The sequence below is a fragment of the Artemia sp. Qi Xiang Cuo genome, chromosome 3 (assembly GCF_049724085.1).
Source record: "Artemia sp. Qi Xiang Cuo chromosome 3, ASM4972408v1, whole genome shotgun sequence".
Classification (NCBI taxonomy): domain Eukaryota; kingdom Metazoa; phylum Arthropoda; class Branchiopoda; order Anostraca; family Artemiidae; genus Artemia; species Artemia sp. Qi Xiang Cuo.
The window spans coordinates 18,298,819-18,312,251 of NC_142796.1; the positions used below are offsets into that span (position 1 = coordinate 18,298,819).

At 33.1% G+C, this 13,433-nt stretch overlaps 1 protein-coding gene across 1 annotated transcript in view; it reads right to left on the reverse strand.

Moving 5' to 3' along the window:
• The window catches only part of LOC148953826 (signal-induced proliferation-associated 1-like protein 1), a 161,610-nt gene that overhangs the window by 98,116 nt on the left and 50,061 nt on the right, over window positions 1–13,433 (reverse strand). Inside the window, exon 4 of the mRNA XM_089085918.1 lies at window positions 781–917. Within this exon, the coding sequence (XP_088942044.1) occupies window positions 781–917 (137 nt within the window). The remainder of the gene's footprint in view (window positions 1–780; window positions 918–13,433) is intronic.

The window sequence follows — 13,433 nt, forward strand, 5'->3', positions numbered from 1 at the left end:
GACTCTTGCCTGTCCCCATGACCTTCTTAGGACCATGACCCGTCAGACCTTCTTAGGAGAAAAAAAATGTCCTATATCGTTAATATTCCAAAACTGGTCACTACCAACTTAGTGTCGGTTTGTAACTCACTTCGATAGAACAGATTGAATACAAAGAAATAAAAATTAAACGCGAGGATGTGAACATTTTTCAGAAAAGTTTCAATTTTTAAATATACACTTTTTAAAAGTTTACGGTCCTTATTCACCTATTTTTCAAAATTTTCTCTCACAGGCCAGTATGTGAAACATTCGAACGAGAAAAGAAATTTTCTCTGTGCACTAGAAGCCCTATCGTGGTCACTAAGTATTTATAATTAAAAAAGAGGAATAAGAGAAAGAGAGATTTTAGTGATATTCTTCCATGTTAAAAAGTGTACTCTAAATGCATTGGTTTAACTTATCAAGTTTTTTTCTTCCAAGAAACCCCTCTTTTTACCCATTTTTTACTATTTAAAATTTTGAAGCAGTAAAAATCATACAAAAATCTGATTTGTTTTTGCGCGTAAGAATTTAAGCCATTAAAAAAAAGCAAAAACTCACAAGTAAACCTAAAATCACAAGTAAACTCTTGTTTCCTTATTTTGTTTCGAATCTTATTATTTCTTACTTATCTACTGCTTACTTTGAATTTTTACTATTTATTCATTTTTTATTTATTTACTGATTACTGTTTGTTTGTTACTTTTAATCTTTGTTTTATAGAAGTAAACTCTCTGTTTCTCTCTGAAGAGATCTTACCAGGACAGTTGAACTTCAGGTGCTACAAATTCCAAAACTTCTTTAGGTTGACTTCCTTTGTCCTTAGATCCGTTGCTGTTATTGGATCTTAAGACTGGTATAGCATCTTCCAGTAAAGTTCCACGCATGGTGAATAACTAGAAAAAGAAGAAAAGAAATATTACATCATAAGCGGTTAAATGACCCGCATCTACATAATTTCAACATACCAGACAAAACTGCTCCCACGGGAAATCTAACAATATGTCAAGTTTGACTTATGAAAATCCCGGCATTTGAGGAAAAATTTTCCAAGGATATTAAATAATATGTATACATATACATATATATTTGAATTTACTGAATACCGTCGAATTAACAAAAATAACGACGAAGCAAAACAACAAATAGAAAAAACTAAACAAAATCACCAAACACAACGAAACAAAGGAATCAACAAATAAACCAACATTACATATAAGTATGGTTATCGCTACTGGTTACTGTAGGAGTAAATTGTGCCACAGGTGGTTATGAATTTTTGAATTATGACTGCAAATTTGCTTTGCAACTGCTACATATGTTCTGTAATCTTGTAGTGTTTAATCAATTTTGTATTTCGAGTCCATGGGGGAGGGCGAAGTAGGTACTTGAAAAATTTGAAATATTGAGACGTATTTTTTTTTTCTTTTTTTTCTTTTTTTTTATCAACTTGAGCAAAAATCTTCCAGTAGGTGTCGCAATAAAGAATACGGGGTATTGCAATGGTGTTATACAGAGTTGCGAGTGTTGCTCTATTAAGGCGAAGCTTTGCTTTAATAAATGAAGCATATGTAATGAAAATGCGGCGCTGAATATGAGCTACTAGCAGCTGACGATTATGCACAAGAGATGTGCCAATTTGGAGTCCCAGGAATGTTATCTGCTCGACAGGTTTGACTTAAGAGCTTCCCACTGGTCATCGACTCCGACGTCTACGAAAAGGGTAATTATTCTGGTCCTCTGTTGTTCTTCGTCTCTTTTTTTCATATCTTCTACGCAGGCATCTGCCCAGCTTTTTTTTTAAGGAGGACAGAGGGCAATAATAACTTCATTTTAGGGGGGGGGGCAATGATATTAACAAATTTTATTTAACAATTTGAATAAGGAGCACCCGAAAATTAAAGAAAATTTAGGATTTCAGGGGGAGCGGGTCCCAAGCTCCCCGCACCTCTAACTAACTTCATGCTTCTTTGGACATCACCTACTTGCGTTTGTTTTATTAAATCTTTTCATGACTATAATATCGTTCGATTCTGAACATTTTCTGTTGCAAAGAATAAATAAGACTCTGATTATCCTTGTTTCTTGTCAAGGAACATGTGATATTTTTACTTATATAATACGTAACATAAAAAATCCCAAGGTATCGAGTGTTTAAAAAAAGAAGGTACTGTTTTGCTTAATGGTACACACCGCAATAGACCATAGCAATTTAGCATGGAGACCCGTAAAGCGGGTAATTGCTATTGATCGCAAAGCGTGGTTTCTCATTGAACTTACAATATATAAACTGTTGGTTTTTGGGGTTTAGGAGGGGGGGAAGGTAGCTAGGTTCAATTAGGTTACGTATTTAATATATGCTATGCTTTACCCCCACCCCCCTAATGTGCAAATATATAGCCCAAATTTGTTTCATAAACCATTATAACCGAGTATCTGTCCCTCCCATTTGACTACTTTCCTAGATAGTCTATAGCGGTGTGTACCATTAAGCAAAACAGTACCAAAAAGAATTCCGATATATACCAAGCCCAGGACTGAAATCCCAAAGAGCAGCAGTGATGCCAAACAATAAAATCTACTTGGTGCAGGGACAACTTTATAATTCTTCAGAATTACTAAGCCAGTGTGGAATTGGATTTTTTTTTTTTCACATTTGCAGCTCACTGCCCACGGGGTGGCAGTTTTGAAATACTCACCAGGTCTCGTACCTCTAAGTCATTTAAATATATTGAAAAAAAATTATTGGAGTATTTATTGGCATGAATATATTTAACAATTTCTGCCGTATCAAGTTAAATCAATAAATACCCATATCATAGCCCATAAAAGCGTAGAGTTAAATAAAATTACATCCTGTCTCGGATCGAAATAGCACTTAAGTCTGTACTAAAGGCTATCTAATAGCAAAATAAAAAGAAAAATAGCAATTTCATATTGTTAAAGGGGCTACAGAATTTTCTTTAATAGTAGTCCAAGGACACTGTGTCGCTAAATTATTATTATTATATTTTTTTTAATTACACATTTGAAACAAACAAAAAGATGGATAATGGCTAAGACGATATCACATCCTGGATGTTCTGGTTTTGCTCCACCCCTACAAACCCAGTGACAAAACATTAACACAAGTGATTGGTTATTCCTATCCCAAATCCCCTACCCTCATTTCTCCAGATCAAAATACAGGGGGAGGCCATCGGCAAAATAAACTCTCACTGTTAAACTCCTTCCCCTATCAAGAAAACCCCTCCATACAGTAGGTAAAAATTCCAGCAACGCTAAATCAACGCTCTAGGATATTTTACAAGGACAACAAACATACCTCCTCCTCCCCCCCCCAAAAAAAAACAACAACAAACAAACAAAACAATAAATAATATCTCAAAAACACATTTTCATAACAATGGGAAATCTCTTGAATTACACAAACAGTGAAGGGGTTGTGCGCTAAGTCTTTTTGTGTGCAGTAGACGTAATGATGCAGGAGGTACAGATTCGCAACTCAGCGCGGCCTTGAAGGCACGAGAGTTATGTTCGAACACATAGAACGAAATCCAGGAGAAAAAAAATGTTGCATACACCAAAAACAAATAGTGTGCAACACCTTAGACACAGTTGCAACATCTGGAAAAGACGACAAAAAATGATTCATTGCGGTCCTTAATTGCGCGAGTGTAATCAAAAAGAATTAATATACAACACCCAAAATTGTTACTTCAGACAACGTGGCTACTGTATAACGGTTCAAACGACCTTTGTAATAATACTCAAGGAATAATTATTTATTAATGTTCAGTCTGGTAAACCAGTTTTACTAATCATATGATTTAGGATAAAGCTGAACAATATATATTACTCCGACGAAACCAATGTTAATGCTTGATACTTTGGTATTAGCTGCAACACAGGCGAGAAGTCAAGTTTGGTCAATGCTAATGAAATAAAACAAAATAAGATGAAAATATAATAGTTTAGAAACAAATTTGGGCTATATGTTTGCACATTAGGGGGATGGGGGATATAGCATAGCATATATTAAAAACGTAACCTACCCTAGGTACTTCTTTTCCCCTAACCCCCCCCCAAAAAAATAGTTTAAATATTTTAAATAAAATGACAAACCACGATTTGCAATCCAATTCTTTATTAACAGATACCAGTTTGACTAGTTTCCTTTAGCAATTCCCTATACAATATATCAGCTGGGTTGCAGCTAATACCAAAGTACCTAATGCTTTTTCACAGCGATGTCGTCAATAGAAGGTGAGGGTTCTGTAGATTGGGACCCTGCATATAGAGAGGAGGGAGGACTCTGCACCAGCAATCCCCATCGAAATCCCAAAAATTCCTTGAATTTCACGTCATTTCTTATTCAAGTAATCCAGTAATCCAGTAATCCAGTAATCCAGTAATCCAGTAATCCAGTTTTATTATTGACCCTCTCCTCCGGAAAAAATCCCTCCTTACGTGCCAGATCGGAACTATCAATTCAAAATATCAATAGGCATAAAATTCGTATTAAATAAAGGGTGGGTGTAGAAACCTTTGTCTAGTTGGACCCAGTCCCTGCCAAAAGGAAATCCTGTCTAAGAAATCCCACCACCTCTCATGAAACGACTTAATCTTTATTTGTTCCCATAATTTCTAATAGTAATGGTGACTTTTACTGCAGGATGATTCTTAGTATTTACTAAATACTTTTTTTTATCCAAATACCCGTCCCTCCAATATTCGCAATACGTGGGTATCAATATTTCAATGTGCCAAAATGAATATGCAGATTTTTCTGCTAGTTCCAAGAATTTGAAAGGCGTGAAAAATAAGTCTATTTAAAAAACAACAACAGAGGGACAATAATTGATAATAAATTCTGCAATTTTAAATCAATGCATCTTTTCTCAGAACAAGTGACCGAAAGTGCTTTAATTAAGAGATATTAATAAGAGAAAATTCAATTGATAATACTCTCCCAATTGACTAAACACTTAATATCCTTCATATAGTCGTTCTGAAGAAGACATTGTCGAATTAGTTACTTCAGGAATATAGCCCCGACGTTTCAATGTTAAACAATAAATGCTTTAACAGTCGGAGCTTTTTTCGTGTTACTGAAATCTAAAATATTTCAACAGCTTTCTGGAAAACGGGGGCAAGACCTTCCAATCTGGGACCGCGCAAGGTTTTTTCGGACGTATTATCACCTCACTTAGAGCCTTTACACACCTCGTCTGTAGTGAATCAGTTCAAATCTTTAATAGCTCGACAGGGGCAGAACATTTAGCGAGGAAGTGTGTAAAATGACAAAAAGCAAAAAAAATACAAAAATATGCAATAAATTTGGCAACATGGTTACATTTCTGAATGCCTGGATTAAGTATCTTAGATTTGGGAATGCACGTCCCTGGCCTTACAACAACAACTTTGGCGTTTTGAAAGATAAATTACAGAAAGAAATAATGTAACCAATATGTGTTATAATATGTCTTTTTAAATACGTTGAATATATGTTTTTGGGCCACTTCCATGCCTTTATATCTTTTAGAGCGGGTCAGTAGAACATACAGCTCACTAGCGCTCGGATTACAACCTGTAGAGCATCTACTGAAGAAACACAGTAGTGTTAAAAAGTAAAACAAATATTGCCTTATTTTGAGCTAAATTTGCACGAATAAAATATAATTTAAATACGTAGAGGAGGGGGCTTTGGAAACACCCCTCCCCCAAGTAAATGAACATTTTTACGATTATTCCTTATCATTTTGTATATTTTTACATTTAATTCACCAGTTTCTGGCACTTTTTCAAAGTCCCCTTCCCTCAAACAAAGAATCCTAAGTACATGCCAGTACGACCTCTACGGTTATGGGGTAAATTTTTGGCACGGAATTCAGGAAGGATTTATATAGTCAATTTCGTATAATATATATATATATATATATATATATATATATATATATATATATATATATATATATATATATATATATATATATACATATATATATATATATATATATATATATATATATATATATATATATATATATATATATATATATATATATATATATATATATGTATATATATATATATATATATATATATATATATATATATATATATATATATATATATATATATATATATATATATATATATATATATATATATATATATATATATATATATATATATATATATAATGTTTTAGATTAATTACTTGGCTTAAAAAAAAAATAAAAAAAAAGAAAAGAAAAAAAGAGAGAGAAGAAGAAGAAAAGGACTGTCATCCTACTCCAGCAATTGAGATAAATGTGAATTTGAACGAGGCTTTAACCTTACTCATCTATCCCATTAACTAGGACAAAACAATATAACCGAACCGCCAACTAAATCGAAATGTCCAAATCCATGCAAAGTCGTCATCAATAAATGTATATATATATATATATATATATATATATATATATATGTAGGCCTTTTTAAGGGGGTGCAAAAAAGTCTTAAAAGCAACATGGACCTAGAAAAAAACAGCGAATACCTGGTTTACACAATTTATCTTTTCGGAAAATTAAGTTTTTCGCATATGTTGGGTAATAGGCTGGAAATAAGCTGGGGGGGGGGGGTAGATTTGTCCAGCAGACTGAAATTTCGAATAGCTCTGGTATAGAGAAACAAGTCATAATAGCCTTTAACAGTCGAATTAGAAAACCTGCTTAACCGCATACAATAAAAGGTTAATTTTAACAAGAGAAGCTTTTAGGAACCTCTAAAGGTCAAAAAGTTAATTGTGATTCGTCAAATTCTCGATATCGATTGAATACAATTTGTGGCTAGAGTTGACTTCCATATCAGTTTTCATGATGGAAAAACAAAAGCCAAGGTTAGAAGATCAAATGCAAATTCAGCATAAGGTTTTTAGACATTTGCCTTCACTCACACCGAGAAGGTCGTTGATTAATGTTCGCACACTTTCATATTTCCTGAACTGGGTTATCATATAGAGATGGCTCTTCCAGCTGCTAAACAACTGAACGCGGCAACTCTCGCCTTTTAATTTTCATATAAGGGCTAAAATTAGTCAGTTCTAATGGATAAATTCCCCCCTTACGCCTCAAATATTTCCCAAGGAAGTATGACTTTGGCGGAGCACTTATAATTAAAAAATTTATTAATAATAAAAAAATTAAAATAATGCGCTCAAGCGAATTACTACATTGTTAAAGATCCTGTACATTTCAATTAATTTTTGAAAACTCATTTTCACATTTCTTGGTACAAATTCAAAATAATAAATTTAATACCACGAAAGCCTATGCTGACTAACACGGTTATACTGTTATTATGGCTTCCGGGAAAATCTTAACACAAGTTCTAAATATCCAGCACCATTTAAATAATAATTTATTTCTAACCCACTAATACAAAAATGTAAAAGAATGGAGGACAAAAAAGGGAGAAAAAAGCACAAATCCAAGATTATGAACTGGTGGCAATTGACTTACGTTAATATCTGACAGCACTTCTTCAAAGGACTCCTTTTATTTTATTTTTTTGCCGTCAACCGGCATAGACGGGAGGGAGCACCCCTCCCAAAAAATAAAAGATGCTTGTATGATAAACCCCCTACCGCTCGTCTAGTTATCCTTGCCGATTAGCATAATTGTTTTTTTTCGTTAAAGTCTTTTGGCTTAACGTGAGAGAAGACGAAGAAAAGCGATATAACGAATAGAAAATACATAATTTGGGCTATGTATTTGCATATTAGGGGGGGAGGGGTAAAGTATTTAGACAGTGTGAAGTTAGAAAACAATTCTTACAACCTAACACATTAGGCATGCATACCCGCTATACTTTACCACCCCCCAAATGTGCAAATATATAGCCCAAATTTGTTTCTAAAGTATTATATTTCTATCTTACTTTGGTATATTTCATTAGGTTTGAGCGTCAGAGAAACATATTAGAAGAATATTAGGTAAGGGATATATCATACAAGTACCAAATAAAGTCACAACATGACTTTCACGAGTTTTTTAATCATTTACAATATTTTACGCATAATTAATCATATTTTTTGTTATTTCTATGAGTTTACCTCCACCCGTCCTCCTCGTAAGCCCCATGTAAGTGCCTGGCTGTGAGTTAAACTTATTTCGAATTATCTTCACCGAAGTCCAGAAAGAATACAGAAAACCAATACAGCCAACATCATTTCACAAAAAAATTATATTGAGATATGATAATTTGATATCCAGCTATTCTAATAATGAAGAAGAATAACAGATTACACAAAATGTATTCAAATTTAAGTAATTTCTAAACATTTTTTGGCATCTCTATCAATTAGTTTATGCATAAATGGATTTATCATATCAATAAACATAAGCACCTTTTATGGCCCTCTCTAAATGGCTCCCACGGTTAGTACCACAGGAGGTTATACAAGGCATCCACCAAATGACTATTAACAGAATATTTATTCAAAGCACAGAACATTCTAAAAAAAAATATATTTATATAATCTAAGTCATTTGATCTGTACACTTTTTTAGATTGAAAATACTTTGAATATTGACTGAAGATTGTTGAAAAAAGGATTCTTTAAGCAAATTTCGGGAGATACTCGGGAGAATCTTTCCGTGGAGGATGTTTCTTTGGGGCAAGGGACATTTATATGAAGGGGGCGCCAGATTTCCAAGCATTATTTAAAAAACGATCAGAAATTAAATTTTAAAAAACCAGTTTTTTCAACTGAAAGTAAGAAGCAACATTAGAACTTAAAATGAACATAAATTATTACGTATATGAGGGGGGTCTCCCCCAATTCAATACCTCGCTCTTTACGCTACAGTTTTTTTTAGTGCTTTCAAAAGAGCTATCTATTCTAATTAAACGGCCTTTGTGATTCAGGGGTTTGTTAATAAATTTTTTTTTAAACTTTTAACATAAAGAGCGTGGTATTGACTAAGGGGAGAACCCCATCATATACGTAATAACATTTACGTAATAAAAAAAACAATAAAAAAAACAAGCGATACGGCTCAATAGTAATCGAAACTTTTAAAAACGGAACTTTTATGTCAATAAATGTATCAAAAGAATGGGCATATAATGCTGATACTAAATATATGAATTTTATCAAGTTTAGTATTACTCATCAAAGGCTACGAGCCTGAGAAAATTTACCTGATTTTTTAAAGAGGGGGGAAACATCCCCTAAAAGTGAAAACATTTTAATGAAAATCACACCGTCAGATTCAGCGTATCAGAAAACCATATGACATAGGTTTCAAGCTCATATCTGCAAAAATCTGCAACTGTGTATTTTTTGCCAGAAGAAGAACATACAACTATAGAAGTTCGTTACGTAAGTTAATTTGTAAATTACGTCAGAACCAAATTTAGAGACAGCCATTTAGCAAAAGAAAAGTGAAATTTTTATGCAAATTTTGTTTAGGCTACTTATTCAATGCCGGCGAGCCAAAATAAAAGCTGCATTAACTAAAAAACCATCAGAAATTAAATAAAAAAAACAAGTTTTTTAAACTGAAAGTAAGGAGTGACATTAAAACTTATAACGAACAGAAATTATTCCGTATATGAAAGGGGCTGTGCCTCCTCAACGCCTCGCTCTTTACGCTAAAGTTTTTATTGTTTAAAAAAAAGAGTTGTGAGAAAGTCAAACTTTAGCGTGAAGACCGAGGCGTTGAGGAGGGTACAGCCCCTTTCATATACGGAATAATTTCTGTTCGTTTTAAGTTTTAATGTCGCTCCTTACTTTCAGTTTAAAAAACTTGTTTTTTTTATTTAATGTTAAGAAAGCTCGACTCATACACAGCAGAAAGATTTCCTTTTTTACGTTTCTCTCTATTATAACTGTATAAAAAAAAAGATAAAAAAAAGACCGACCCAATAGAGCTTGGTTGTGCATTAATATAGTGAATCAAAGTTTTTTTTTTTCTACCTTCATTGATAAGTACACACCCACCGAAAGCTCTATAGTTGGTTGGTGAATCAAGAAAACCTTAGAAAACGATTGGAAGTCATGATACCAACGCCAAACTTTCACCTTAAATCCCGTTGTTATACGAAGTAGAAGAAAGTTCTTGATCTCTCTCGAGTGGGAGGAACTGTATAAAAATACATACTTGTTTTTTTTTATAAGTCTCCCCGTGATGCTTCCCTCAGCTGACTCCCCCTAGTTCAGCAGAATTAAGATCCTGGGCAGGCACTCATACAGAAATTCTTTTCGGGGATGGATAATAAAAACAAAGGTACTTGTCGGTTATTGGAAACACATTAAAGAAATATGGTTATGTTAAATCTCAGAAAACCGGTTTTATAGCTACAAAAAAAAGTGATAGATGATACTATGCATTGGACTTGTATAATCTGGGCTATATATTTGCACACTAGGAATGGGGGTGGGGTTAGGTTGCGTTAGATTTCCATAATTTTATTTTTAAAGTATTATTTTACCATCATATTTTGTTATTTTTTCGTTAGGATTAACCTAACTTTACTTCTTGGGCGTGATTCCAACAACCGTCATGTACCAAAACAAATTATTTTTAATAATTTAAATAAGAAGCCCCCAGAAACTACGGGAGATTCAGGGTTTCGGGAGGCCAAGACCCCGACACCCCCTGGGTGCGTCACTGATCCTGAGTACGACCATAGAATTATCAATTTATAATAGATGAGACACAGTACGGGTTTTAAAAAGCTTCATGGATATTTTTTTTTCATGCTAGGAACTAATTTTTTTTTTTTAGGGGCTTTCCTGATTTATGTTACATTCCCTAGGTAACTCCGCCACTAACCTGATCCATATACGTATAATGATTCTATGGGTCTAATCCTGAAAAGCTTTTTTCTTTCGTTTATTTTGCCTGAAGCTGAATGACATTAACTAAAATAAAAGAGAGAAAACTTGATAAATATTCTATAGATAAAAGTTTTATTAGTATTTTAATTTTATAATTTTATTATAATATTCCTAATTTTATACATGCCATATTTTTATATAATTATATTTGTTTGTGATTTTTAAAATCATTGTTTAATTTTCATAGTCTTATTAAGTTTTTTTAATATTTCGTAGATAAATAATTTAATAGATAATTAAATATTCAATATAAAGGAAAAAATAGACACTAAGACATACACATTAAGCTTCAACACAGAATATTAGATCAAGGACGGAGGAGACAAAAGCAATTTACCATTATGGTAAATTTACCATAATGACAAAGAAACTAAGCATATAAGACTACCACGGTTAGTATCACAGTAAGATATACGGAACATTCAAGAAACAAGGCATTCATAAAACGTACTAACAATAAATCAAAATGTAGATAAGAAAGAAAAATTTATGTTCCAATTTAAATTTTCAAACACCATGCCAATTTCTTTTTTTTTAGCCAAAGTTGAATTTCGGCCAAAGAAATAGAATTTTTTTCTAAAAAGGTTAGACACGCACATGAGGTTCTATACATAACAGTCACACAATCATAAAGATTACACAAGAAAGGCGATGCTATTTTTCCAAAAATAAACTACACTGAACAGCTTTGTAAGTAAACGTCATTCGTTCTAGCTATTTAATCTTTGTCTGATCTTTCTCTTTTCTAGAAAAAAAATGGTAGAAAAGATCGGGCTGCTACAATTTTTGAACTCCCGTAAACACATTCTAACAGATAACCCACAAAAAAAAGAAAATAAAATGTTTCTTTAAACTGTAAATTTATGGTCTTTTAGTTTCGCTTCTAAATTGCAAGAATTACAAAGATAAAACAGCTTGCACATTAGTGATGGCCTAAATGTTTGCCTCTCATCATTCCGTCACAACCTATAACAAATAATAAGAGTAAGGACGTTCACAAGGATAGTTAGAGATCATATGGAGGAATCACAGTTTATATAATTATCCAGTAAGTTTACCGCAGATGATTTCTGGCTCTTCATTCTCGGTGCGAACAAAAAGCTCCTCCTACTTATTTCTGCACTTATTGGTTGAGCCGGCCAAGTGGTTTTGTCAGTACTTGTTCCGTAGGTGATTATTCTTTGTCTACCCGTGAAAAGATCTGATGCCCCTTATGTTTATACGTTCTCTGGAGCACTCGCACCTCGGTCTGGGTGTTTATAATGGGTAAGATAGGGAAAGATCATACTGCTAATTATATAAACTGTGGGAGGAATGAACGCATCATAATAACGACAACAATACTTTCAGCAGAAAAACACTAGTCATTCAGAATATTACAAAACTGACATTTCTCAACAGAGCAGCAACGCCCTAGGAGCACCAATTTACGAAAATATAGGGGAAGGGACAAGGATTTTGTTTTCCTTTTTAATTAAGATACAAAAAAGGTATCGTTCAAAGCTACCGGAGTGGCCAATTTTTTTTTTTTTTTTTATTTCTTCTTAGAAAATATCAAGTGGTTTTTCCGAGACTTTTTAGGGGAAATTACCCCCCCCCCTCCCACTGGTTCCTTTGCTCCGCCCTTGACCAAGCTTTTACTTCTATTCTCGTCATATTACCCACAGTCCTAATTCAATAGTATGTAGGGTTTCTGGGTTTACGAAGAACGTTTAACAGTGTTGATACCACAATTTTCAAGGCAGTGCCCATGACTTTCACGTGATTAGAGTACATTTTTTAGAACATACCTTATAATGTTCAGAGAATAGAGCATAGGACTATTCTTTAGAGTACTTAGTAGATTAGATAGTCAATATTCTATTAGAAGATATTTTTTTACAACTTGCAAGACGTTCCATTTTGATGCTGCACTATCAACTTTCGAATTTCCAAGGTGGTAACAAATTAATCTCAGAGGCTCACGAAATTTTACAAGAAGATTATTTATTCATTAGTTCTGCGTTCTGCAATTTATGCACAAACTTTATAAGGTGTATAATGCCTATGACCCTTCTTATATAAAACAGGGACTTTACAAGGAATTCGATTTTAATTGCTATAAAGTACATCAATTTTCAGGTTTCCAAGGGCTGATTAATTAATATCAGTGCACAACACAATGTTAAAAGAAGATTATTTATTAATTAGTAATATATTACTATTAATAAATTTATATATTTATTAATATATTACATACTGACTAAAGAAAAAAATAAGTTGGAGAATAAATTTTTGTCCAGCTATACAATGATTGAATTTCATCCTGTGCGGTACTTTACTTCAAAAAGGAAAATAATTTATTAATTGACGGCAATTTCATTAAACTGAGAATTTTCTACGAAAATTATGAGTAATTCGATCTGTAAGAGCTGTTTCAACAGTTCAGCAGTGGCATTTTTTTGTTATTGCAAAACTGACATGTATAGCCCTAACCTCTCGAACCAAACAAAATCTATTCAATTGATACAATCCTCTT